Genomic DNA, 25922 nt, shown 5'->3' with positions numbered 1-25922 from the left:
GCAGACCTTTTGCGGCATTTTCGCAATTGTCTTTTAATGAATATTTTTGAAAAATCCGTGATGCACTCAACCCGCACCAATGAATCGTGAAGTCGCAAGGGATCACTGTACATATAAATGTTGGATCATCAGACTCTTATTAAACATTGCCTTTAACCTCCTGTCAACTGTCTCCCATTGGCTTTTGTACCCACTCCCACCTTTACTTTCATTCTCCAGAACACTCTCCCTCTTTTGTTTTGTGTATGACTCATATTTCGCTGCACTATATTAACTCGAGGAGAATATTGCAGATCCGAGCTGAAATGCAACAAAATACATTCCACACGAATCCTTCCAGTCGACAGTTTAATTTTCATCAATTTTTTTTTGTTTTTTACAGACATAGTTCTTGTTTACATGCAATCAAGTGGAATTCTATTCCCTACCCTCTATCCGCTCTTAGTTTCTACAGTTCAAAAATTGCAAGTTCATAATAAAGCTCCTCGAGCCATCAAATATTTTGGCCCTCATCTGTCAATTCTTCTTTATTGATAGACTTGCACTGACTGTACACTCAACCAGCGCTGATGCTTGTCGGTCAATCCATTGTTTTCCCTTTTACATTCTTAGATGTAGTTATTTCTTCAGACTATAAATAAATATATGTATGTTTTATATTGATTGAACCCCCCCCCCCCCCCCTTTTGCAATATTGCAAATATAAACACAGTAACCACATCCAGTATTCATTTCAGAGAACTTCCCATTTGTAGTGGACAACAGAATTTGTTGTATGTGGAAAATTCTACCCACAAATATTCAAAGTAACAACGTAACAATAAAATCCTCTGATCCCAGAGGAGCCAAAGATAGACATTGATTAACTTATTTCACATATTAACATTTTCAAAACTAATCCTATACAATAGAAAAACTTTGGTGCACAGCGATGCATGATTCAATACATACAAGGGTTTGATGTTCTGAAAACATCCATTGAAGCTACATAAAAAAAAAAAACATTAATTGCCTGAGTGTTTGTACAGATGGGAACAGAGTCAACCGTAAACTTTTGCTTAGCTCGCATCTTTAAATAGTCACACACTCGATGGAGGTAGTATTCAGCATTTTGCTCTTCATGAAGGTGTTACGGTTAAATAAAGCAGTTGCAAATAGTTTGTGCGCATCATCAAAAGAAAACTCACTCAACACTTGATGCCCGCCCAAAAAATGTAGTTTCATTAGATCCTGGGTCGGCAACCCAAAATGTTGAAAGAGCAATATAGGACAAAAAGAAAAGCCTTCTATAAAACGTAGCTGAAGGAAACACAAGTCACGGGGCGCTTGTGTCTTGCGCCTGTAATGGGCAGCATTTTTCACAGCCCCGCTTTGTTCAGCGGAGAGATCGGTGCTGTTGAACGGTCTGCGGCTGGATGGATGGAGGTCTTGAGGAGCCGACGATGAGAAGAAAGGAGCGTTGGCGCGGAGTGCCAATGCGGATTTGGAGCTGGGAGTCGCGGCTTGGAGTTTGAAGCGGATTATGTGGGACAGGAGAAGTGAACTAATCTCTTTTCGTCAATGGACGCTACAGCTTCGTGTTTGCTTTCAAAACTTTGCTTGTAGCAGACGTGTGCACATTTTCAGCATGATGTCTCTGATCCACTGGTGAAAGGACACTTTGATCCTCTCCTCTTTAATCTATAACTGCTTCAGACAACAAAGTGTATGCAGAAATGTGGTGAAGATTGCACGACTGTCTCTGTCCTATGTGTTGTCTTGTGTTATTTTTGTTATTTTGACTTCAAAATGGCGCCGCGAGAGTGGCTGCCTTTCCAGCAGCTCCTATTTTTTGTTGTTCTACTTCTTCCTTTCATAACTTTGCTGCTGTGAATCTGGAATTTCTCCATTGCGAGACTAATAAAGGTTTTCTTTATCTTAACACATGCTGTATGTATGTAGGAGACTGGACTGTCTCAGAATTGTTAATGTTATTCATTCCTTTGTTGTGTGTTCACAAACACCCCCATACAATTTATTTTGTGATTTCCTCTCTTGATTTTTCATTTTGGCGCATTTTTTTCACTTTTCTTAGTGTCAGTGAAGTCATCATGAATTCCCGTTTTTCAGTGGCTGTCTTTGAACGCCTCTCGAGTTGAACGAGAAGAGAGAAGGCACGGAGTCAAACGCAGACGTGACTGTGTTTGTCGAAACTGTTAAAAGCATAAATAAAGTGTACGTTTTTAAAAAAAACCAACACCACAGCTCTCCGTTTTCTGAGCCGCAACATGTGTCTACTGTATATCTATTTGAGCTATATTAGCCAACAATCAAAATCTTTTTCAATTTTCAAACATTTTTTATAAAGGCCCAGGGAGCCATTAAATGTCGCTAAAGACCCGCGTGTTGCCGACCACCGCATTAGATCCTGTAACTTATTGGCACTTTTCCTTTCCAGGTTCCAGAACGGCCTTTGAATTTAAACAGTCATTCACTGTCGGTTGTCAGCAGGAACATATGTAATACCATCCATCCATTTTCAACACCGATTATCCTGAAGAGCGTCACGGGAATTGCTGGAGCCTATCCCAGCTGACTTTGGAGGAAAGGCGGAATAACCCCTGAACTGGTCGGCAGTCAGCCACAGGGCACATGTTGGGACGAACAACCATACACTCCGTCATTGAGCGGAAACCAATCCTACGCTGCCCGCACATAAGTCAGGTGAGTGTGCCAACACACCATCAGCGACTTATGTAATTCCATAATTCCTCAAACATTTTCAGTCTCATTCAACAATAAAACCAAGTTGTGGAGTAAATGTTGACAGTAAAAAGCAATAACTTAGATGGATAAAATGATGTAATGAGACTTCTTCAAGACACTCCATGGCACAGTCATCTTCAGTAAAATAAAAAAAAAAGGGAAACACTTCTCTTCAGTCGTATTCCACAGGATCCTTCATATCTACCACACTCTCCTGAGGATGAAACAAAAAATATAAAATGTTAGTAACGCTCAAACCACAGGCATTATGCTACACCAGGGGTGGCCAACTAGTGAGAGACGAAGAGCCAATTTTTTTTACTGTGTTACTGCAAAGAGCCACATCATACCCTTTCTCGCGCGCGCACACACACACACACACACTCACACACACACACACACACACACGCACACACACACACACACACGCACACACACACACACACACACACACACACACACACACACACACACACACACACACACACACACACACAATGTCAGTCAAGTAACGTGATTGATGTAGTATGTTCTGTGTATTTACCGCCTTCGTTTGAATGGCATCACCACTGCCATGGTGTTTTCGACACTTGTCGTGTGAAAGCCGCATTGAACCAGCCAAAGCAGCTCCCGAGCCGCGGGTTGGCCACCCATGTGCTACATGATTATATAAAAATCAATGAGGATGGCACATTGTGTACGCGTCCGCTACACCCATTGACAAAATTGTAGAACGAAATGTTCCTTGAAATAACTTGAAACCAAAATAAGCAATGATACATTTTTTAAATGGACCGCAAATTGACAACTGAAAATCAGGCATTGCTTGATTTTTGTGTTCACACAGTTCAAAAGTTTAAAAAGTGTCAACAGGTACCGGAAAGAACTATGGGTTTATTTGCCAAAGTGTCTGCAATATCGGACCTTTTATGCTGGCTTCCTGTGACACTCAAGTCTTATTTTGAAAGAATGCGGAAAGGGATAACAGCTGATTTGATAGTGTATATATCGAAACGATTCAAAGGAGGTCACACGGATTGCAGATAGAAATAAATTAACAGTTTAAAGATACAGTGGTACCTCTACCAATTACGAAATTAATTGGTTCTGGAAGGAGATTTTCTTAACAAGAAAATGTTGTAAGTAGAGACGAGTTTTCCATGTTAATGCCCTAATCCGTGACGAGCCACCACAAAAATTCAGACAGAAATGTTTAAAATAAAAATGTATCAAAATCTGTAACAAATACGTGTTCCAATTAGATTATTGCACAATAAATGAGAGTTGTGCATATTGTAAAAAACAAAGAATAAAGAATACATCATTTAACTTTTAATTGCGTCCTCATTGGTTATTGCCCTCTTTAGTTCATGTTTTCTCTCAGAAGTTTTTGCCTGACGTTTTATCAAGAACTGATCCAAGGACATTTGCTTTTGTTGGCTTTAGACAATCCTTCGAAAATGGCCAAGCCAAACATCATCTTAGTGAGCGATCGCCCGACCGGTGTACACGTTTTCTGGGTTAGATTCAAGAAAGTTCAAGGTTTTGTTTTTTTTTTGTTTTTTTGGAATTACGTTTTTTCCCCTTGCAATTTGCAGGAAGGCTCGGCCCCCATCCCTCTGGGATTTACTGTACTGGCTTTTAAATGGAATATATCAGGAGACAGAGAACAATCACTCACCCATCCCCCTTGGCTCTTTAACCAGTGGGCAAACGTCTCCATGTAGCACTCTGCGTACCCTTGCATGCGATGCACACCAGTAGCCGTCACTATCCGCCTCGACACCTCCATGGTGACGGCCATGCGGCGTAACGTTGGGCTCGCAGTCGGCAGGAGGAGTGGAACTTGCGATAACTGAGTGCTGCTGACAGTGTCAAGAAGCCTGACATAAGACGTGTATGATAGGCGAGACAAACTGGAGCGCAGAAATGGGTCCATTTCGATCTGTGCAAGACCAGAGAAACAATTCATTGATCCCGAAGAAAATCCTTGCAGATCACATTTGAACAGGTCAGAATGATGAGAAGAGATGGATGCCCCAATCACATGAGAAACTCATGCCCTGATGGCAAATGAATGGTGAATTATGTGGCGTAGAAATACAAAAATGAAGCTTTATTGGTCCTAAAATGATCATTACATTATTACGTTACAATTTTTACATACCGTATTTTCACGACTATAAGGCGCCATTAAAAGTCTTAAATTTTCTCCAAAATGGACAGGACGCCTTATGATGCGCAGCGTCTTTTGTATGCGCTGAGTTCCGAATACTGACAGCCGACACGCTGTTTATATAGAGAAAAGGCGGAAGTGACTGTGGCCAGGCATGCGGGAAAGAAGTCGGCCAATCAGGGAAGGGTGGGCGTGTATATATACATATATGGAGAGGGAGAGAGAGAGAGAGAGAGAGAGAGAGAGAGAGAAGGCAGACGTGAAAGAGGACAGGCATGCTGGGGAGCAGTCCGCCAATGGGTGAAGGGTGAGCGTGTAAGCGGACACTAAAGGGACGCCTCAAGCAGGTACCAACACCTGTATAGAGTGTGGCAATGTGCATTGTTGCAAAACAACTTCGGTTTTGGTTTCTAAGTAAACCCGAAAATAAATTCGACAAAGAGACACGCCTACGAAGCTCAGTTTAAACTTTTTGCATGCGTGCCCATCTCACAGCAGTGGTAAAAAAAACAAGTCAAGCAAATGAACTCTGAGCTTGCCGTTATTCCCGGAGGGTTGACTAAAGAACTCCAACCGCTGGACATTGGCATCAACCGGGCGTTCAAAGTAAAGTTGCAAACGGCATGGGAACAATGGATGATCGGTGGCAAACACAACTTTACAAAGAGTGAGAGGCAGCGCTTGGCGAGTTACGCCACAATACGCAACAACGAGAGGGAACGCGGCGTTTTTGATGGATTACGGTACTTGCACAATTGTTCAATTCTTTCTACACACACACGCGCTGCCACCATGTTTCGCTCTGTTCTTTACTTTCAAATGTGGGAAAGCTTCACACGAGAGAAATGTTGACTTTGCTGTTGCTACTCCTTCTTTCCGCTCGGCAATGCGTAGCAACTCACACTAGCATGTGATGCATTCAATGACAACTGAGATGTGCAGTCCTCTGCTTCTGATACAGAGGATGAGGACTTTGATGGATTTCTGGGTGATGATTGATCGATAAACGTGAGAACATTGTACGATGGCTAAATAAAATACACCCGAACTCAGTTCTGCTTTCGTTGCCTTTTTAAAAACGTGTTTTTATCTTATCTGTATGTCTAGGCATGCTACCGTATGCTTCAAGCTAACGTGTTAGAGTGGCGTTAAGCTGGCGTATGTTTTACCACTGTAAAACTGCGGCCATTAGTACGATGCGTCCTGTGTATGTGTAAAATACAGAAATGTCACCCATTAATGAGACTGCGGCCATTATACGATGCGTCGAATAGTCGTGAAAATACGGTACTTGCACAATTGTTCAATTCTTTCTACACACATACGCGCTGCCACCATGTTTCGCTCTGTTCTTTACTTTCAAATGTGGGAAAGCTTCACACGAGAGAAATGTTGACATTGCTGTTGCTGCTCCTTCTTTCCGCTCGGCAATGCGTAGCAACTCACACTTTACCATGTGATGCGTTCAATGAGAACTGGGATGTGCAGTCCTCTGCTTCTGATACATAGGATGAGGACTTTGATTTGGATTTCTGTGTGATGATTGATCGAAAAACGTGAGAACATTGTACGATGGCTAAATAAAATACACCCGAACTCAGTTCTGCTTTCGTTGCCTTTTTAAAAACGTGTTTTAGCGTGTATCCGTATGTCTTGGCATGCTACCGTATGCTTCAAGCTAACGTGTTAGCGTGCGCGCATGCATGCCGTATGTTTAAGCTGGCGTAGGTTTTACCACTGTAAAACTGCGCCCAATAATACAGTGTGGTTTGTTATGTGTAAAATACAGAAATGGCACCCATTAATGAGACTGCGCCCAACCGTATGGTGCGTCGAATGGTCGTGAAAATACGGTACCTTATTGTTGATAGAATCTGCCTCGGCAGACAGCACTTGAACAAGCTGCTTCACCACTTGCTCTTTGTCATCCGTAACTTTAGGAAAAAGGGAATTCTTTTGTCATCAGGCAGCCATGTACAGAGCCAATCCAAAATTATCCAAAATTATATACACTGCTAATGTACCACACAATCAACACAAGTACAGTACATAGTAAAAGGGCCACATTCAGATTTAGCACTCAACAATGCAGCTTTTCTGAGGGAGTTATAGACCTCTTCATAATCTTTCTCATTGTTTTCTTTAGAATCTCCTGAGACGGCGCTGTCCTTTGCTTCCTCCGGTCCGTGTTAAGTGTAGCACACAATATGTAACCAAACAGCACAGTGACTATTTGTCAGCCTTCTAATAGACCGACTGACTGATTATACGTTTGAAGACACTGTGTTGCTAGTTAAAGCAGAGGTCCTCAACCCCCAGGCCAAATTTTTATTTTTTGAAAATACCACAGTTTTCATGCCGGTCATATTATTTTGTTGTATTTATCCGGCCGGCCTTTGAAAATACTGTCTGAGATTAAACCGGTCCGGGAGGTAAAAAGGTTTGGGGAACCCTGTGTTAAAGGATACATCTTGGTTCAACATGTCCCTATTGCAGTGCTATTCTATTATTTTCTGTTATGACTCTCCGAGGAAAACGATTTATGTTTGTGATAAGAATATGTTTAATTCATCTTTACAAGTGAGTAGATAAGCGCTACTCATGGCGTCATTTTTGTCTTATTTTCTAACTCTTACGGTGTAAGAGGTTTATATGGCACCTAAAAGAATTAAAAATAAACTTCCTACCACCACTATAGCTTGATTATTTAAACTGATGCATCAGATACTCAATTATTTTCTGTTATGACTCTCCGAGGAAAACGAAAACCGTTCGCGGCCCTCCAACTCTCCACCGCGACTTTAAATATTCATTCATTCATTCATCTTCCGAGCCGCTTGATCCTCACTAGGGTCGCGGGGGGTGCTGGAGCCTATCCCAGCTGTCTTCGGGCAGTAGGCGGGGGACACCCTGAATCGGTTGCCAGCCAATCGCAGGGCACACAGAAACGAACAACCATTCGCACTCACACTCACACCTAGGGACAATTTAGAGTGTTCAATCAGCCTGCCACGCATGTTTTTGGAATGTGGGAGGAAACCGGAGCACCCGGAGAAAACCCACGCATGTGGAGAACATGCAACCTCCACACAGGGAGGCCGGAGCTGGAATCGAACCCGGTACCTCCGCACTGTGAAACCAACGTGCTAACCACTGGACTACCGGGCCGCCCGACTTTAAATACTTTTAGTTAATTATCCATCTATTCATTATCCGAACCGCTTATAGCAGGGGTGTCAAACTCATTTCACATTGTGGGCCACATACCGCCTCGGTAGATGTCAAGTGGGCCGGACAATTAAAATTAATCTTTACATTTAATGAACATATCTTTTATATTTGATAAAATGACTTGACTCTGTTTCAATCTAAATCTGCAGATAGGTCCGAAATTTTCTCATCTATAGTATCCAGCCCAATTTGCTGTGAGGCAAACTGCAGAACGCCGGAGTGGACCACCATCTCACAGCATGGATCATAGACTACCTCACAAATCGGCCGCAGTACGTGAGATTGCAGAGCTGTGAGTCGGACCGGCTTCTCTGCAGCACTGGAGCGCCGCAGGGGACTGTTCTGGCTCCATTCCTGTTCATCCTCTACACCTCGGACTTCAGACACGACACTCCAAACTGCCACCTTCAGAAGTTCTCCGATGACTCTGCGATTGTTGGCCTCATTACAGAAGGGGACGATCGGGAGTACAGGGCACTGACAAAGGACTTTGTTGACTGGTGCCAGCAGAATCTCCTCCAGATCAACCCTAGGAAAACTAAGGAGTTGGTTGTGGATTTCTGCAGGAAAAAGTCCTCACCAGCACCGATGAACATCCAGGGTATGGACATAGAGAGGGTGACCTCCTACAAGTACCTTGGTGTTCTTCTGAACGACAAACTGGACTGGTCTACAAACACGGACACCCTGATTAGGAAAGGACAGAGCCGACTCTTCCTACTCAGGAAACTGAGGTCTTTTGGGGTTCAGGGGTCACTCCTTAAGACATTCTATAACTCGGTGGTGGCCTCGCCCATCCATTATGGCATTGTCTGCTGGTCAGGCAGCATCTCAGCCCGGGACAGAAAGAGACTCGAGCGACTGGTCAGGAAGGCCAGTTCTGTCCTGGGTTGCTCCCTTGACACTCTGGAGGAGGTGGGCAACAGAAGGATGCTAACTAAGCTAAAAGCTATGATGGCCAGTCCCTCCCACCCCCTCCAGCCCGCCCTGACAGCACTTGGTAGCTCCTTCAGCCAGAGACTGTTACACCCGCGCTGCAAGAAGGAGAGATACCGACGCTCGTTCCTACCGACTGCTGTCAGGCTGATGAATAAAAAATAACAATCATAATAATAATAAGCCCGCGGGCCGTATGTTTCACACCCTGCCTTATTTTCTGTAACAAAAGATTGAAAGGAAATCTGTTTGTCTGAAATTCAAATCAAAATTGAATTTGTTGTTTACGTGCAAACATTTTTGACTGGCTTATTGAACTACATGACACTGACAAATACAATGTCATAAAATCAAGAAATTTTAAATACAAAAATTGCTCAACATCATGAACTCAATTTCCAATACACTAAAATGTAAAAAATACAAATTATGCTGATTACCGTATTTTCACGACTATAAGGCGCCATTAAAAGTCTTAAATTTTCTCCCAAATGGACAGGACGCCTTATGGTGCGGAGCGTCCTTTATATGCGCGGAGTTCCAAAATCTGACTGACAGCCGACACGCTGTTTATATAGAGAAAAGGCGGAAGTGACTGTGAAAGAAGTCGGCCAATCAGGGAAGGGTGGGCGTGTATATATACATATATGGAGAGGGAGAGAGAGAGAGAGAGAGGGAGAGAGAGGACAGACAAGCTAGTCCGCCAATGGTGAAGGGTGGGCGTGTAAGTGGACGCCTCAAGCCAGTACCAACACTTGTATAGCGTGTGGCAATGTGCATTGTTGCAAAACAACTCCGGTTTTGGTTTCTAAGAACCCCTGAAAATAAATTCGACAAAAAGACACGCACGCCTACGAAGCTCAGTTCAAACTTAAAGCCACCGGTTATGCTTTTGGCATGCGTGCCCATCTCACAGCAGCGGTGAAAAAAAAAAGTCAAGCAAATGAACTCTGAGCTTGCCGTTATTCCCGGAGGCTTGACTAAAGAACTCCAACCGCTGGACATTGGCATCAACCGGGCGTTCAAAGTAAAGTTGCAAACGGCATGGGAACAATGGATGATCGGTGGCAAACACAACTTTACAAAGAGTGAGAGGCAGCGCTTGGCGAGTTACGCCACAATACGCAACAACGAGAGGGAACACGGCGTTTTTGATGGATTACGGTACTTGCACAATTGTTCAATTCTTTCTACACACATACGCGCTGCCACCATGTTTCGCTCTGTTCTTTACTTTCAAATGTGGGAAAGCTTCACACGAGAGAAATGTTGACTTTGCTGTTGCTACTCCTTCTTTCCGCTCGGCAATGCGTAGCAACTCACACTAGCATGTGATGCATTCAATGACAACTGAGATGTGCAGTCCTCTGCTTCTGATACAGAGGATGAGGACTTTGATGGATTTCTGGGTGATGATTGATCGAAAAACGTGAGAACATTGTACGATGGCTAAATAAAATACACCCGAACTCAGTTCTGCTTTCGTTTCCTTTTTAAAAACGTGTTTTTATCTTATCTGTATGTCTTGGCATGCTACCTACCGTATGCTTCAAGCTAACGTGTTAGAGTGCGCGCATCCATGCCGTATGTTTAAGCTGGCGTATGTTTTACCACTGTAAAACTGCGGCTATTCGTACGATGCGTCCTGTGTATGTGTAAAATACAGAAATGTCACGCATTAATGAGACTGCGGCCATTAGTACGATGCGTCGAATAGTCGTGAAAATACGGTAGTTTTTTTTTTCAAACCCATGTCCTCTGCACTGTAAGGCTGATGTGCTCGGTAGTGATCCACCATACTGTCTCGTTAATTTTCCTTCAATTTTTATTTAGTATTTAGAACTTTTGTCAAAGCCAAGATATTTCGTGACTGCTGTGGTTTTTTTATTTCATTAACAGAGGGGTCCCAAAGATTTCGTCCACGTGGATTGTAATTTGCACGCGCTGTCCTGGTCTTCCTTGCAGTTTGCCCCACATCATCTTTTCAACTGATGCATCACACATTCAAAGTACGGCCAAAGATTAAAATACACATTCAGAATATTTAGCCTGCTTTATCAATTGCTCTGCCTTGGTCAAATGACATCTAGGGTCAAGTTTTTGCAACACCCGGAAGTAGGTGTGAAGTCTACAAGATGACACAGTCACTCTGACACAGTCATGGTTAACAAGTAAGAAGAAGCAATACAGTGATGAGGGCATAAATGTAGTTTACATAGTGGTGAGGTAGAATGTGGGGCAAGCCCGAGGAACAGGTTTTGACTTTCCACTTGATTGTATGAGTTGGGTATTTCCTTGTGGGGTTTGTATGTATATGAGTGTACTGGTGTATTACCTGAGGGAGCCTGCGGTGGAGTGGGGCTCAGCCTCTTTGTACTGGCAGACCTCTGGGCAATTTTTTCCAACTTCTCTGCCACTTCATGATAGAACGCAGGAGGATGATCTACATGCCCGGGAAACAACAACACAAGGGTTACGCTCGGGTCACGCCTGCGACAAGTCATTTTACAGACACCCTGGTGGAACTGAAGGAGTTGCTAATGTATCTCCTGCAACTGTTCACCGTATTTAAATATGGCTGAAGCGCAATTGTTCCTTTTTCAATTGAACCTGGAGCTATAATGTGTTTGACCGAAACCTTGGGCAAGACAACACTGCCAAAAAAAGTGAAAACTTTTCTTTAATCCATTACAAGATCGGACTATCGATAGCAACAACTCAAAAGGTAGGAGCTTGGTACCACATTGCAGTGGTGCCAACCTCTTTGTATCATTGTGGTTCCCAAAGCTGGTTTGTTTAATTCCGGTTTGAAATTGAGAAGCTTACTTGGAGAAACAAGGCTTGGTTCTGGCTCAGTGGTTTTGTCAAATGGCAATGTGGAAGGCCTCTGAGGTTGAGATACAGGTTTCTCTTTCTTCTTCTCCCTCTCTTTCTCCCAACTTTCCTTACTCTTAAGCTTGAACATTTTGGAAATGCTCTTTTTGATCTTCTTTTTGTCCAATTTCTTGCTCTGTTTCCTGTCACTGTCATCCTCTTCAGATGTCGAGGAAGGAGACAAAAGATCTTCCTGCGCGAAAAAGGTTTTTTGGTCAACATTTAGGGTGCAAGAATGCTGATGGATAAATTTCATGAGAATGAGCACAATGATCACAATATTTAGTTTTAATTATAGCCCCCCCATTCCCTTAGGGAAATTACATGAAATTTAACACTTCTTTCAAAATAAATTTCAGACAACAACAAAAAATGAATCATATTCTTTGACACGACAATTGACTAAGTACTGTATAGGTTAGATTGTGAGTGTGAATGGTTGTTTGTCTCTGTCTGCCCTGCGATTGGCTGGCAACCAGTTCAGGGTTGACCCTCCCTGCTACCCGAAGATGGCTGGGATAGGCTCCAGCACGCCTGCGACCCTTGTGAGGATAAAGCAGTTCAGATACTGGATGGATGTATGGATGGATGGAATCTCTCACTGCCTTCCATAGCTTCTTAATAGGGTTTGGGTAAGGGGATGATGGTGGCCGCATCATAACTACTTTTTTTCCCCGTGGCAGTTAAAGTTTCAAGGATTTTTTATGCAGTGTAAATTGCCATTTTCTTGGTTTACTGGCGAGCATGTATGCCTCACAGTGCAGTGGTGCAGGGTTTGGTTCAGGCTCCGGCCTTGCTATGTGGAGTTTCCATGTTCTCCCCGTGCCTTCGTGGGTTTTCTCCAAGTACTCCGGTTTCCTCCCACATTCCAAAAACATGCACAGCAGGCAAATGGAACATTCCAAATTGTCAATAAATGTAATTGTGAGCGCGGATGTTTGTTCGTCTCTGTGTGCCCTGCGATTTGATGGCAACCGGTTCAGGGTGTCCCCCGCCTACTGCCCGAAGACAGCTTGGACAGGCTCTAGCACGCCCGCGACGCTCGTGAGAATAAGAAGATTAGAAAATGGATAGATGAATGGATTGCCATTTCCTTCCCCCCCCCCCAGGGATAATAACCATGCTTTATAATGTGGCACACCCTGGACAATTTTACTTTAATTAGATTCACGTAAGAAAACCAGTTATCTGGTATGAGATTTGTACCAGTCATCTAACAAGAGAAGAAAATAAGATTTGACCACACCTCCCCATGAAAACAAAAACCTAAGTGTTTATTGAACTTAAATGCTGAATATATAATTTGAAACACATTGTGTGATAAAATATTACTGAATTGTAGATATACAGTACATTATTAGATTTTTTTTTAATTTATTCCAATCATTAGATCAATTGTAAATGTGTGTTTGGTTCCGAATTAGGGCAAATTAAATCGATATTGAGCTGTAGTAAATTCAAGTTTTTAAACTGCAAAATCTGAAATACGAAAACAACAGCAACAAAAAAAACTCACCTTAATTTTGGAGTAAATTAATTTTTCTTTTTTTTTTAAATATACTGTACATCTTGATATTCATTCATCTTCCGAGCCGCTTGATCCTCACTAGGGTCGCGGGGGGTGCTGGAGCCTATCCCAGCTGTCTTCGGGCAGTAGGCGGGGGACACCCTGAATCGGTTGCCAGCCAATCGCAGGGCACACAGAAACGAACAACCATTCACACTCACACTCACACCTAGGGACAATTTAGAGTGTTCAATCAGCCTGCCACGCATGTTTATGGAACATGGGAGGAAACCGGAGCACCCGGAGAAAACCCACGCAGGCCCGGGCAGAACATGCAAACTCCACAGAGGGAGGCCGGAGCTGGAATCGAACCCAGTACCTCTGCACTGTGAAGCCGACGTGCTAACCACTGGACTACCGGGCCGCCCATCTTGATATTTAATATAATAATTAATATATATATATAATTTAATTATAATTATACGTGTGTGTGTGTGTGTGTATATATTAGCATTAATTTAAATAAATTTTAACGGGATTACATTTTTTCTTGCGAGATTAACGCTGCACACGTCACAGCGGATGTTACGTTGCTCTATAAATAAATCAGAAACAAAACAACAAGCTGCACAAGTCCACTCACGTTTGTTTTGCCAGCCACGGCAGCGCGAGACACCGAAAACGGATACTTAAAGAGTTTATGAATGGAAAGTTTGGTTTTAAAAAGTTGCCAGATTGTTCCACTGAAAATACCAAAGTTACCTCTACCATACAGGTATCGATGTATGCCACTGTTACTTGTTTGGAACTATTTTGTGTGGAAGGTTACAGTGTTCCGTGTCCATATAAATGTGATGTAAAATTGAAATTGTTATTTCAGTAAATATTTGCATTTTGTACATAGAAAACTGATTCATGATTCCATGTTGATGAGCGCGTTAAAATGGGGAAAAATAGGACGAAAAAACTATAAAAGGAAATTCAGAAACGATAAAAAATGTGTGAGTAATCACATTAATTTTTTAGTTCATTTGAGTTAATTATGACAGTTGCATTTTTAATTAGATTAAATATGTTAATCGTTTGACAGCTCTATCTATCTATCTATCTATCTATGCGCTTCTGTGCTTCGCTCATGTATTGATCCACGTGTCCAGTCCCATCCATTGTCTGAGACTTACTCAGAGAATGTCTCAGACAATGGGGAACAGAAGATGAGGCGCTGGAAGAGGGACCATCATGGGAGGACAAGCCCCTACACGGGATGTACCACCGGACCATAACTGAAGTGGCTGATCTCAAGAAGTCCTATCAGTGGCTAGAGAGGGCTGGCCTGAAGGACAGCACAGAGGCACTCATCCTGGCTGCTCAGGAGCAGGCCTTGAGCACCAGAGCCATTGAGGCCCAGAAATACTACACCAGACAAGACCCAAGGTGTAGGTTGTGCAAAGAGGCACCTGCGACAATCCAATACCTAACTGCAGGGTGTAAGATGCTGGCAGGGAAAGCCTACTGGGAACGCGATAACCAGGTGGCTGGCATAGTCTACCGAAACATCTGTGCGGAGTATGGACTGGAAACCCCAAGGTCAAAATGGGAAACACCCATCTAATTAATCTAATTAAAAATGCAACTGTCATAATTAACTCAAATGAACTAAAAAATTAATCGTGATTACCCACACATTTTTTATCTTTTCTGAATTTTCCTTTTACATTTTGTCCTATTTTTCCCCATTTTAATGCTCTCATCAACTTGGAATCATGAATCAGTTTTCTATGTGCCAAATGCAAATATTTACTGAAATAACAATTTCAATTTTCAATTTTACATGAACATTTGTCACATGGAGCAGTTGTTCACACATAATCTCTCACACAATATTACTGTCCATCAACAACAGTGAAAAAAAAATTGTCACACAACAGCTGCTTTAACAGCTTTTTTATAAAATCAAAACAGAGCAATATAACATTATAAAGTGCACATCTAAGGTAAACTAGTACTCAGCCTATAGTGGATTTAAACCATGTGGATGTGGTAACATCCGCTTGTGACGTGGGCCACGTTAATCTCGCGAGAAAATTTGTAATCCCGTTAAAATTGATTTAAATTAATGCCAATAAAAACGCACTAAACTGACAGCTCTAATATATATTGGCATTAATTTAAATGAATTTTAACGGGATTAAAATGTTTCTCACGAGATTAACGCGGCACATGTCACAAGCGGATGTTACGTTGCTCTATAAATACACCAGAAACAAAACAACAAGCGCGCTGCATAAGTCCTCGCCCATGTCTTATTTACGAGCCACGGCAGCTCGAGACACCAAAAACGGAAACTTAAAGAGTTTATGAATGGAAAGTTTACTTTTAAAAAGTTGCCAGATTGCTCCACTGACAAGACCAAAGTTACCTGTTCTTCTCTCTATATATATATCATACAGGTACACGATGTATGCCACTGACGCGATTGTTACTTGTTTGGAACTATTTTGTGTGGAAGGTTACAGTGTTCTGAGCTTCTCTGTGTTCATCTGACAGTGACAGCGCGCTGTAGTGGTAGCGACCTAGCGAAAATAAAACGTCTCCAGTGTTGTTATTGAACCAAGTGTAGTCATCCGAAATGAGGTCTACACAAAACCATAGAGAGACATAGAGAGACAAGAAGAACAAACACAATCAACATAGCCCGACTGTGTTAGGGGGAGTGAAACTCCCCTCTTTCAGAATGGTTTGCCCCAGCAGCACGGGGGAAGTGCGTGCTCTTGTTTGTACGGCCGGCAGTTTTGAATACAGGGCACATAACGAATGCTGGTGTCCGGTGTCTCATTATTCTTCAACAAACATATAGAAACAAACTTGGGAAAAATGAAGTCAGCAACCATGGTTTGAATCCACTATAGGCTGAGCACTAGTTTACCTTAGATGTGCACTTTATAATGTTATATTGCTCTGTTTTGATTTCATTAAAAAAGCTGTTATAGCAGCTGTTGTGTGACAAAATATTTTGTTTCACTGTTGTTGATGGACAGCAATATTGTGTGAAAGATTATGTGTGAATAACTGCTCCAAGTGAAAAATATTCATGTAAAATTGAAAATCGAAATTGTTATTTCAGTAAATATTTGCATTTGGCACATAAAAATTAATTCATTATTCCATGTTGATGAGAGCATTAAAATGGGGAGAAATTGGACAAAAAATGTAAAAGGAAATTCAGATAAAAAATGTGTGAGTAATCACGATTAATTTTTTTGTTCATTTGAGTTAATTATGACAGTTGCATTTTTAATATATATATATACATACATACAGACACACACACACACACACACACACACACACACACATAACCTTTATGGTTATATAGTGTGTGTGTATAAATTATACGTTAAAAAGTACATTTTAATACATATTTACCCATGTACACACAGACAATTGCTTCCTCAAAAAATGAAGTGACAAAGTCACAGATTTGTTTTCAATCTGGTTGTCATTTTATGAATTCCTGTCTTTCGTTTCTGCCAAACTTGTTTGGTAGAATTTTGTAAAGTTGTTGACATGAATGCTTAAAAGAATGCTACTTTTTAGTAAATTAATAATTGACTGAAGTAGACTGATAAGCTGTCTTTCATATTATTTCATGGCTCATCTGCCTTTTAGCATAAACCTAACCTATCAAACCAAAATATGTCTGTAACATCCATCCATCCATTTTCTGACAAAACATGTATTATGAAAGTGATATTGTTTATTGTAATGCATATTTATTTATTGCTTGTTCTTGTTAAAAACTACATGGGAAGAGGACCTTTAAAAATAATCGTAAAGGAAATATTTATTATATATTATATTAAAAATATTGTGGGGGAGGGGAAATGTTAAATGACTTTTTCAAAATCAGTCAACCCCATTCCGAACTACTGTAATGCCGCAAACGTATACTGTAACTCAATGTGGCAATCCCATATAGGAGAAACCCAAAGAGCAGATTTTTATTGCTGCGTTTTGTTTGCACATCAACTGACGTTTGGAGTCTTGAGATAATTTGCTTACCTCTGATAGCTCTTTGATGTTTGGTGGTATGGGCTTGCTGTCCTTTTCAAAAGAACCTTTCCCATCTTTTGCAGAAGTGCGCACAGTATTGCGCCGAGGCAGCTGCTTTAGGAAGTCCTTAAATCCCTTCTTCTCGTCTCCTGCGCATTGATCTTCTGCTTGAGAATCCCATCCGTCTTTTACTTTTGGTTCTGGATTGACGATAGCACTGTGAACGAAGTAACAGCGTGAACAATAATGAAAAACAGGGCTATGATGGCACAGTCCACAAAAGCGTCCCATCATTTCGATGCATAGTACAAAGCTCCATGCCCATTGCATTGTGTAACTAACTACATTCTCACCGAAGGCCAGACTTCCCTCATGGGTGCCCATACTTTTTGGACCGAAGATCGACTTTTCGTTCAACCAACCTCCACACGCACACACACGCGCACACACACAGGCACGCACGCACACACACACACACACACACACACACACACACACACACACACACACACACACACACACACACACACACACACACACACACACACACACACACACACACACACACACACACACACACAAGCGCGTGTGCATGATGAGAAGCCAAACACGGAAGCAAGCAATGCACTTTTGCAGCCTACTATCGTAGCTCACACATACCATTTTAAAGTGCTTCCCTCAGCCCTCTAGATTCCTATACTTTGCCTATGCCCTTGGTGAATTGTACACAAAGCAAACTCTGAATGAGAATAATGACGATCAAAGATATAGCGCTACAGCTCTGATCACAAGCTGCAATTGCAGACTGCTGAGCGCAAACAACTTCCGCTGATATAGGTCACGTGCCACCGTAGGTTAAAGATTTACCTGCTTTATTTTAGTTCATTTTTAAAATATTTTTGGGGGGAAATGAGACTCATAGGATGATTAGGGTGCAGTGTACATTAACACAAAAAATATATTACTAACATGTACAAAGACACGTTTTGTTTTTTCTCCTCTACACCTTTCGGATCTAATTGGGACGAGTCCTAGATCTACCGGTAATAGGCACCCCTGTGGTACACCTAAAAAAAAAAAAAAAGATTAAATTGCAATCTTTTCGAGAAAAAAAATCATATAAGATAAGAAAACCTTTATTAGTCTCGCAACGGAGAAATTCTAGATTCACAGCAGCAAAGTTATGAAAGGAAGAAGTAGAACAACAAAATATAGGAGCTGCTGGAAAGGCAGCCACTCACGCGGCGCCATTTTGAAGTCAAAATAACAAAAATAACACAACACAACACATAGGACACAGTCGTACAATCTTCACCACTTTTCTGCATACACTTTGTTGTCTGAAGCAGTTATAGATGAAAGACGAGAGGATCAAAGTGTCCTTTCACCAGTGGATCAGAGACGCCATGCTGAAAATGTGCACACGTCTGCTACAAGCTAAGTTTTGAAAGCAAACACGAAGCTGTCGCGTCCATTGACGAAAAGAGATTAGTTCACTTCCCCTGACCCACGTAATCTGCTTCAAACTCCAAGCCGCGACTCCCAGTTCCAAATCCGCATCGGCGCTGCGCGCTAACGCGCCTTTCTTCTCATCGATGGCTCCTCAAGCCTTAAATCCATCCAGCCGCAGACCGTTCAACAGCACCGATCTCTCTGCTGAACAAAGCGGGGCTGTGAAAAATGCTGCCCATTCCAGGCCCAAGACACAAGCGCGGACTGTCCAGCAACGACAGTCAAATGGCACCGACATTCCTCCCAGTCAAAAACAGAACTGGTATACCCATGCTGCCGAGAAGGCGCAACCACCAAGCACAGAGTCTCCTCCTTGATGAATGTCGTGGCCAAAAAATGCTGAAAAAAGTCCACATCAGGTCCACACGACATAACAAACACAAAGTGACAAAACAAACACACACAAAAAAAAAAAGCAGGGCTAATCAGAGCACTTGCCGACGGCTCCCTACTCAGACGCCATCTTGACTTCAAAGTCATAAGTATATCATCATGTTATAAGATAAGAAAATTAGTCTCGCAATGGAGACATTCCCAATTCACAGCAGCAAACTTATGAAAGGAAGAAGTAGAACAACAAAATATAGGAGCTGCTGGAAAGGCAGGCACTCTTGTGGCGCCATTTTGAAGTCAAAATAACAAAAATAACACAACACAACACATAGGACACAGACAGTCGTACAATCTTCACCACTTTTCTGCATACACTTTGTTGTCTGAACCAGTTATAGATGAAAGAGGAGAGGATAAAAGTGTCCTTTCACCAGTGGATCAGAGACGTCTAAACCAACACCTAATAATATGATGTAATTACAAATTTATACATAACATAATTTTCACTCCTCCCGTGAATCACACAGCTTTGCGGGTACCGCCATATTGATATGTGTCATCATTTCATATCATATGATTTGATACCGCATCTGTTTGAAATTTTTGGCATCTTAATTTACTAAATAGCAGACAGGCCCATCTGTGATTTTGTAATCTACCTTCCACAATTAAAATTCCCAAGACTAAAGGCTTACTCTTCCATACACAATAGTACCAGCAACAGAGCAAGGCAAGCATTTTCTGTTTTCATTTTTGTTTGGTGCATGCACAAAGCTAGGCCTTTCTGGTTTACCGTACTTCAGAGAACTTTAAACACCTAATAAAATTACTATCTAGATCAGGGGTCACCGACCTTTTTGAGATTTAGAACTACTTCATGTATACTGATTGTGTGAAGGGCTACCAAATTGATACACGTCTGAAATAACATCTGTACAAATTACATTTAATAATATTAAAATGTGTTATTTTTAATACTTAATGATTCATGTAAATTTTCAGGCTCTGATCATCTTAAAGATGTCTCACAATTCTGCCAGTGTTTGCATTTTTAAATCATAATTTCTACTCGCAAATCACAATCCTAGGACTGGCGGGCTATTGGTGTGGTCCTCACGGGCTACCTGGTGCCCACAGGCACCACGTTGGTGACCCCTAATCTCGATGATACTTTGACAAATGTACCCTCATGTCATGATTCTGTTTGTGAACAACAGGTGGCACTGTAGGGCTCCCCCTGCAACTGCACACCTGTTGGACATTATGTAATTAGTAATATAAAAGGACTCCCGCTCGACCACTCATGGTCAGGTCATTATTTGTGGCTGTTTGTTGGCTGCCGTCATGTTTGTTTCAGTCAGTCATTGTAAAGTGTTATCTTCAGTCATGTGTTTTGTTTGATACTTTGGAGTTTGTTTTGGATTTAGTTTTCTGAGTTTTAATACAATCTTTCATGTACACCAGTGGTCACCAAACTACGGCCCGCGGGCCGGATCCGGCCCGCCTCCACATTTGGTCCGGCCCCAATGCCAGTGAGTCTTTTGATTTATTTTTCATCTATGTATATTTGTATTTTATCATAAAATTCGGCTTTTGCAGTAAAATATTCCTTAGTTATGAACTATTTTCATGATTAACTATTAGCTCGTAACAATTTCATAAACACATATAACGTGACATTTGTTCCATCCTTCTGCGGTCTGTGCCGTTATCTGGCAACCCCAGAAAAAAAATCCTAAACCCGTCCCTCTCAAAGAAAACGAAATCATGGCGAAAAGGTGAGGTAAGAGAAAAAATTATTCAGAATACAGAATTCAGAATACAATACATTTAACCCAAAATGAAGAAACATTTTTTTTTTCAATGCAAAGAAAAGATCGTCTTTCTCATCTGTCGGTGGCAGTATTCAAAGAATACAATCTGCAGAGACACTACAAATCCCGTCACGACAACAAGTATGATTTTTTGCATGGGCAAATGAGAGCAGACAAACTGTCAACGCTAAAAAGAGGAACGTTAGCTCAGCAAAATACATTTGTACGCCAAGCGCAGCTGAACCAGCCATCTGTTCGGGCAAGCTTTCGGTTTGCTCAACTGATAGCAAGCAGCGGAAAGGAGAGTTTGTCAAGAAATGCATGAATGCTGTCGCGGAGGTGGTGTGTCCCGAGAAGAAAGACGTCTTTAATACCGCGAGTGTATCAAAAGAAGTTATTTGATTTTGTGTGGGTTTCTGGGAAACAATAATTTTTTACTTCTAGGTACTCTTGCAGTCACACTTTTGCTGTTACAAACTGACCCCGGCCCCCATCAGAGAAGCGAAAAGTTATGTGGCCCTCACAGGAAAAAGTTTGGGGACCACTGATGTACACCCTGCTCCTTCCTTCTGCCTGCTTTTTGGGGCCCACCACCACCTTGCATATGTGACACCTCACATTTGTATGTCGAAGGAAGGGCCACTCATACATTACTTATGAAGCTGGAGGATGGAATAAAGCCTCCAGTTAAATGAGTGTGACGACATATTACGTCTATTTTATTTGTACTTGCGCACCTTTTTGGACACCAGACTAAGAGAAGCAAGTTAGCAACCAAATGCAGCAGTCAGTCTACCCCGCCCCGGATTGCGGCCCTAAATTCTTGCTACTAACAGAGAAGGTCAAGAAACATAAAGTAGGGCGGAGCGGATAGTACAACACTACAAACAAAAATCATCTTTTCAAGGGCAATTTTATGGCGGCACAATATGCACAGAAATGTGTTATACTATCTTCTCCTAGTATTTTGTCACGAATGACAAAGGAACAACACCAAACCTCGTACTATTGTAACCTTGAGTGACAAGTAAATTACCTGTACTTGTTGTCATCCTTGTAAGCACCTCCTACTCTGCCTGGCCGCTCCAGAAATGGGACAGACAGTGTTCGATGGAGGAAAGCTTGGAGAACAAGACGACTCTCAGCTTTAATCTCAAGCAGAGAGATGGAGGTCACGGAGGAAGAGCGATTCATAGACATAGCTAATATGAAGTAAGACAGAAAAGTGAATTAGAAAATGTATATTCCTTCTGTGTTACTTGAATGAGAGGTACAAGGCAGGAGATTTTGGGGTGAAAGTACACCTCTGAATTTGTACAAAAACTGCATATTTCTGACATGCATAAAACTTGCAAGGCAATGGAAAAAAATTAAACCTGAATGTGAAAAAAATGTGTTTGTGTGTAGGTAGGTGTTTCACTTAATTGGAATAATTATTTTTTATTAATAACAAATAATCTCTCTTTGTCCATCTTTCCCTCTTTGTCCATCTTTGTATTCCCGTAAAGTAGAGTGGCAGGCAATAACAGCTAAATCCTCTTCCAATAGATTGTAGAGCAGGGGTCACCAACGTAGTGCCCGCGGGCACCTGGTAACCCGTGAGGACCACACCAATAGCCCGCCAGTCCTAGGATTGTGATTTGCTTGTCGAAATTATGATTTAAAAATGCAAACAATGGCTGTATTTTGAGACATCTTTAAGATGATCAAAGCCTGAAAATTAAAATAATTAAGTATGAAAAATAACACATTCTAATATTATTAAATGTAATTTGTACAGATGTTATTTCAGACGTGTATCAATTTAGTAGCCCTTCACATAATCAGGACACATGTAGTAGCTGTCACTCTCAAAAAAGTTGGTGACCCCTGTTGTAGAGGATACTATTAGCCTGTGTATCCACCTGTTAACTTTCATTAAACAGCATACGGTGGTACTGTACCTTGATTTATAAGTAATAAAAATAATAATAATAAGTGCCCGAAATTCTACAATTTTAAAGCGACAAGTCTTTTTTTTCTTAAAAATGCCATGAAAAGAATTGTGGTATTCTTTGGGGGACTGAAACAGATTAATTGCCGTTTGAATACATTTCAATGTACTATGACTTTAACATAGGCTACAGTATGAGTGAATTTAGTAACAAGCCTAGTCACTGAAGGAATTTTTCTTGCAAGACAAGGTACCACTGTAATAACTTTGTATCCAACTAAACTGGGTCGGATTTCACACCAAGTAAGGAACATCCATCCATCCAGACATTTTCGATCCCGCTTATTCTCACAGGCGTCCGGGAGCCTATCCCAGCTGTTCTTCCAGCAGTAGGCGGGATACACCCTTACCTAGTTGCCAGTGAGTACATTCAGAATCGATCATCTTAACTGCACGAGATATAGTCCTCCTTTGGGAAACATTTTTATGTGGTGGTGTGTGCCATGAGATTTTTCAAATGTAAAATATGTGATATGTCTTCTTAATTTTTGAGAAAAACTGGCTTAAACGAAACTCTTGGGGATTCCCACAATGCATCACCCCACCCTTTCATTCTCGTTCTCTCCGTTTGTTTGATATCTGTGTTACCAACGAGTCTCTTAACTGTCGTTGTCTTGTCTGTCGGTATTTTTGCTCTCTCCTGTAAAATGCCCCTCTATGAGTAGCGCACATACACCGTATATTATTCAACTTAATCAAAATCAAATAACCACGTTGAATGCTCGGGGCCACTGTCGTTGTCTTGTCTGTCGGTATTTTTGATCTCTCCTCTAAAATGCCCCTCTATGAGTAGCGCACATACACCGTATATTATTCAACTTAATCAAAATCAAATAACCACGTCTGGCAACTTGAGATAACTCAATGACTTTTATAAAATGTAATAAACGACAATGTAACATTTTAAAATGCCGGTTTCGGTCGAGCGCGGTCTTGCGAGAAAAGCTCCCGGAGGGAACCGATGTGACGCCCCCAAGTAAAACGAAATCAAAGTTTACCATCGTTAAATTGTATAATGACTAAACGATTTTAAAAATCTTCCCAACGCTGGATATAACTACCTTTCAGTCTGAATGGAAATACAACCTCTCACCGTACACAGCGCGCATTTTACCATACAAGCTACCCGGGTGACATTTTAAAGTCGACATAGAATTTACTAAACGTCTCTGTAACTGTTGAAGTGATGGGCAGAATAAACATGCGTCAGACGTGTGAGTATTCGTACCTTCGTGAGTCGGTGATCCTGAATCGTGGTAGAGATTTCAGGGGTCAATACTCGCTACTTACCAGTGCTTACAGTTTTGATAGTAGTGTACGCCGAACCGCGAGGGGCGGGGCCTGGAGTGAAGCGTCCCACCCAATAGTCCTACAACTTGTACCAATGAGTTCCATGCTACTCTGTCGATGTAGTTGTCCCGGTGTGCCACTGGATGTCCTCCTTGGCTCTCCTTACATTTCGTGGGCAGGCACTCGGCCACACTTTTCAACAGGTGTCACCAACCTTTTTGAAACGAAGAGTTCCTTCTCGGCATCTGATTATTGAGGAGGGCTACCAGTTTGAGAGTATACACTTTAGAAATAAATTTGCTTGAACCCTCATATGTTATAATTAATGATTAATAATATTCATTTCTGAGAATACACTGATCACATTAGCGATTTCTCACAATAACACACATAACCTAAGTATCAATTGGCCACACTTTATGAAAAATATCTGCCAGTGTTCACATTTTGAAATGATCGCTTCTCCAATATTCCTGGGGAGTCATCACCGGCGAGCTATTTTTGGATAGGCCCACAGACTACTCATGCCCGTGGGCACCACGGTGGTGACCCCTGATTTACAAGATGATAGATGCGGCAAAATAAACATGTGTATATTTATCAGGAAATTATTATAATAAACCTTTATCAAAGGAGAAGAATAGATATAACTCATTTGACATCAGTGAACGTGAAAAAGACACTCTGAAATGTACTTACGTCATTCCAGAATTGGAGGACAATTTAGGCACCAACATTTTTGGAAAAAGTTGACCTTTTGCTTGATAGTTCGTTGTTATAATTCCAAAATAAACAGGTAATAACCCATATCATTAGATTCATTAATCTCCACCATAAATGGTACACATTTTTGGGAGATGTGTCATGCTATATCCATTGCTATGTTTGACACACCCCTCATACAGAAAAACATATGGGATGCTATGAATTTAAAAAAATATTGTTGAATACATCCTTCAAATTTCATTGGAGTACAGTACAATTTGTATTTTAGTATTACTCTGCAGGTTGCAAGTAACGGGTGTAAATCAATGTGAATGTTAGATATATCTATATCTATATATCTATAGATATATATATATCTATAGATATATAGATATATATTTAAAAGTTTGATATTGGTGTGTTTTTCTAATATGGACCAACAGTGTTAAAAAAAGCAGAAGCAATGACTTTCTGTACCACAGGTCTGAGTCATTACATTTATGATGCCGTTTCGCCTAAGCCATGTAGCTTACCTTTTTTCTTTTCTTCTTGATTAGAATATCTAAAAATGTTTTAGCAACAGGGTTCACTACCTGTGAGAGACACAACCTATAACATAAGTATAATACCTACTGTTTAAAATGTCTGTTAAATATATATATATATATATATATATATTATACACTAAATATATATATATAGTTGAACAATTCCAAGGAAGTCATCAACAAAATCATACAAAAATAATGATCT

The 25922-nt window shown here is 41.2% G+C and overlaps 1 protein-coding gene and 1 long non-coding RNA gene across 2 annotated transcripts; both read right to left on the bottom strand.

Annotated features, from left to right (window-relative positions):
- Window positions 1-673: 673 nt before the first annotated feature.
- bcl2l12 (BCL2 like 12) lies at window positions 674-24529 on the bottom strand. The gene is made up of 8 exons (XM_052049748.1): window positions 24403-24529; window positions 22218-22383; window positions 17532-17739; window positions 11915-12155; window positions 11424-11531; window positions 6779-6855; window positions 4427-4690; window positions 674-2959 (listed from the first exon to the last, which is right to left on the bottom strand). Exons 2-8 carry the CDS (start codon window positions 22379-22381, stop codon window positions 2918-2920), a joined length of 1104 nt encoding a protein of 367 aa, XP_051905708.1. The 5' UTR covers window positions 22382-22383; window positions 24403-24529; the 3' UTR covers window positions 674-2917.
- LOC127590305 (uncharacterized) lies at window positions 20238-22196 on the bottom strand. Its single transcript, XR_007959589.1, has 2 exons — window positions 21724-22196; window positions 20238-20815 (listed from the first exon to the last, which is right to left on the bottom strand). It is a non-coding gene; the product is annotated as an uncharacterized LOC127590305 (long non-coding RNA).
- Window positions 24530-25922: the final 1393 nt, after the last annotated feature.

This window comes from Hippocampus zosterae, chromosome 17 (genome assembly GCF_025434085.1).
Source record: "Hippocampus zosterae strain Florida chromosome 17, ASM2543408v3, whole genome shotgun sequence".
Taxonomy (NCBI): Eukaryota; Metazoa; Chordata; class Actinopteri; order Syngnathiformes; family Syngnathidae; genus Hippocampus; species Hippocampus zosterae.
The sequence above is the reverse complement of the archived record's forward strand: the minus strand, read 5'-3'. Positions and strand labels throughout refer to the sequence as shown.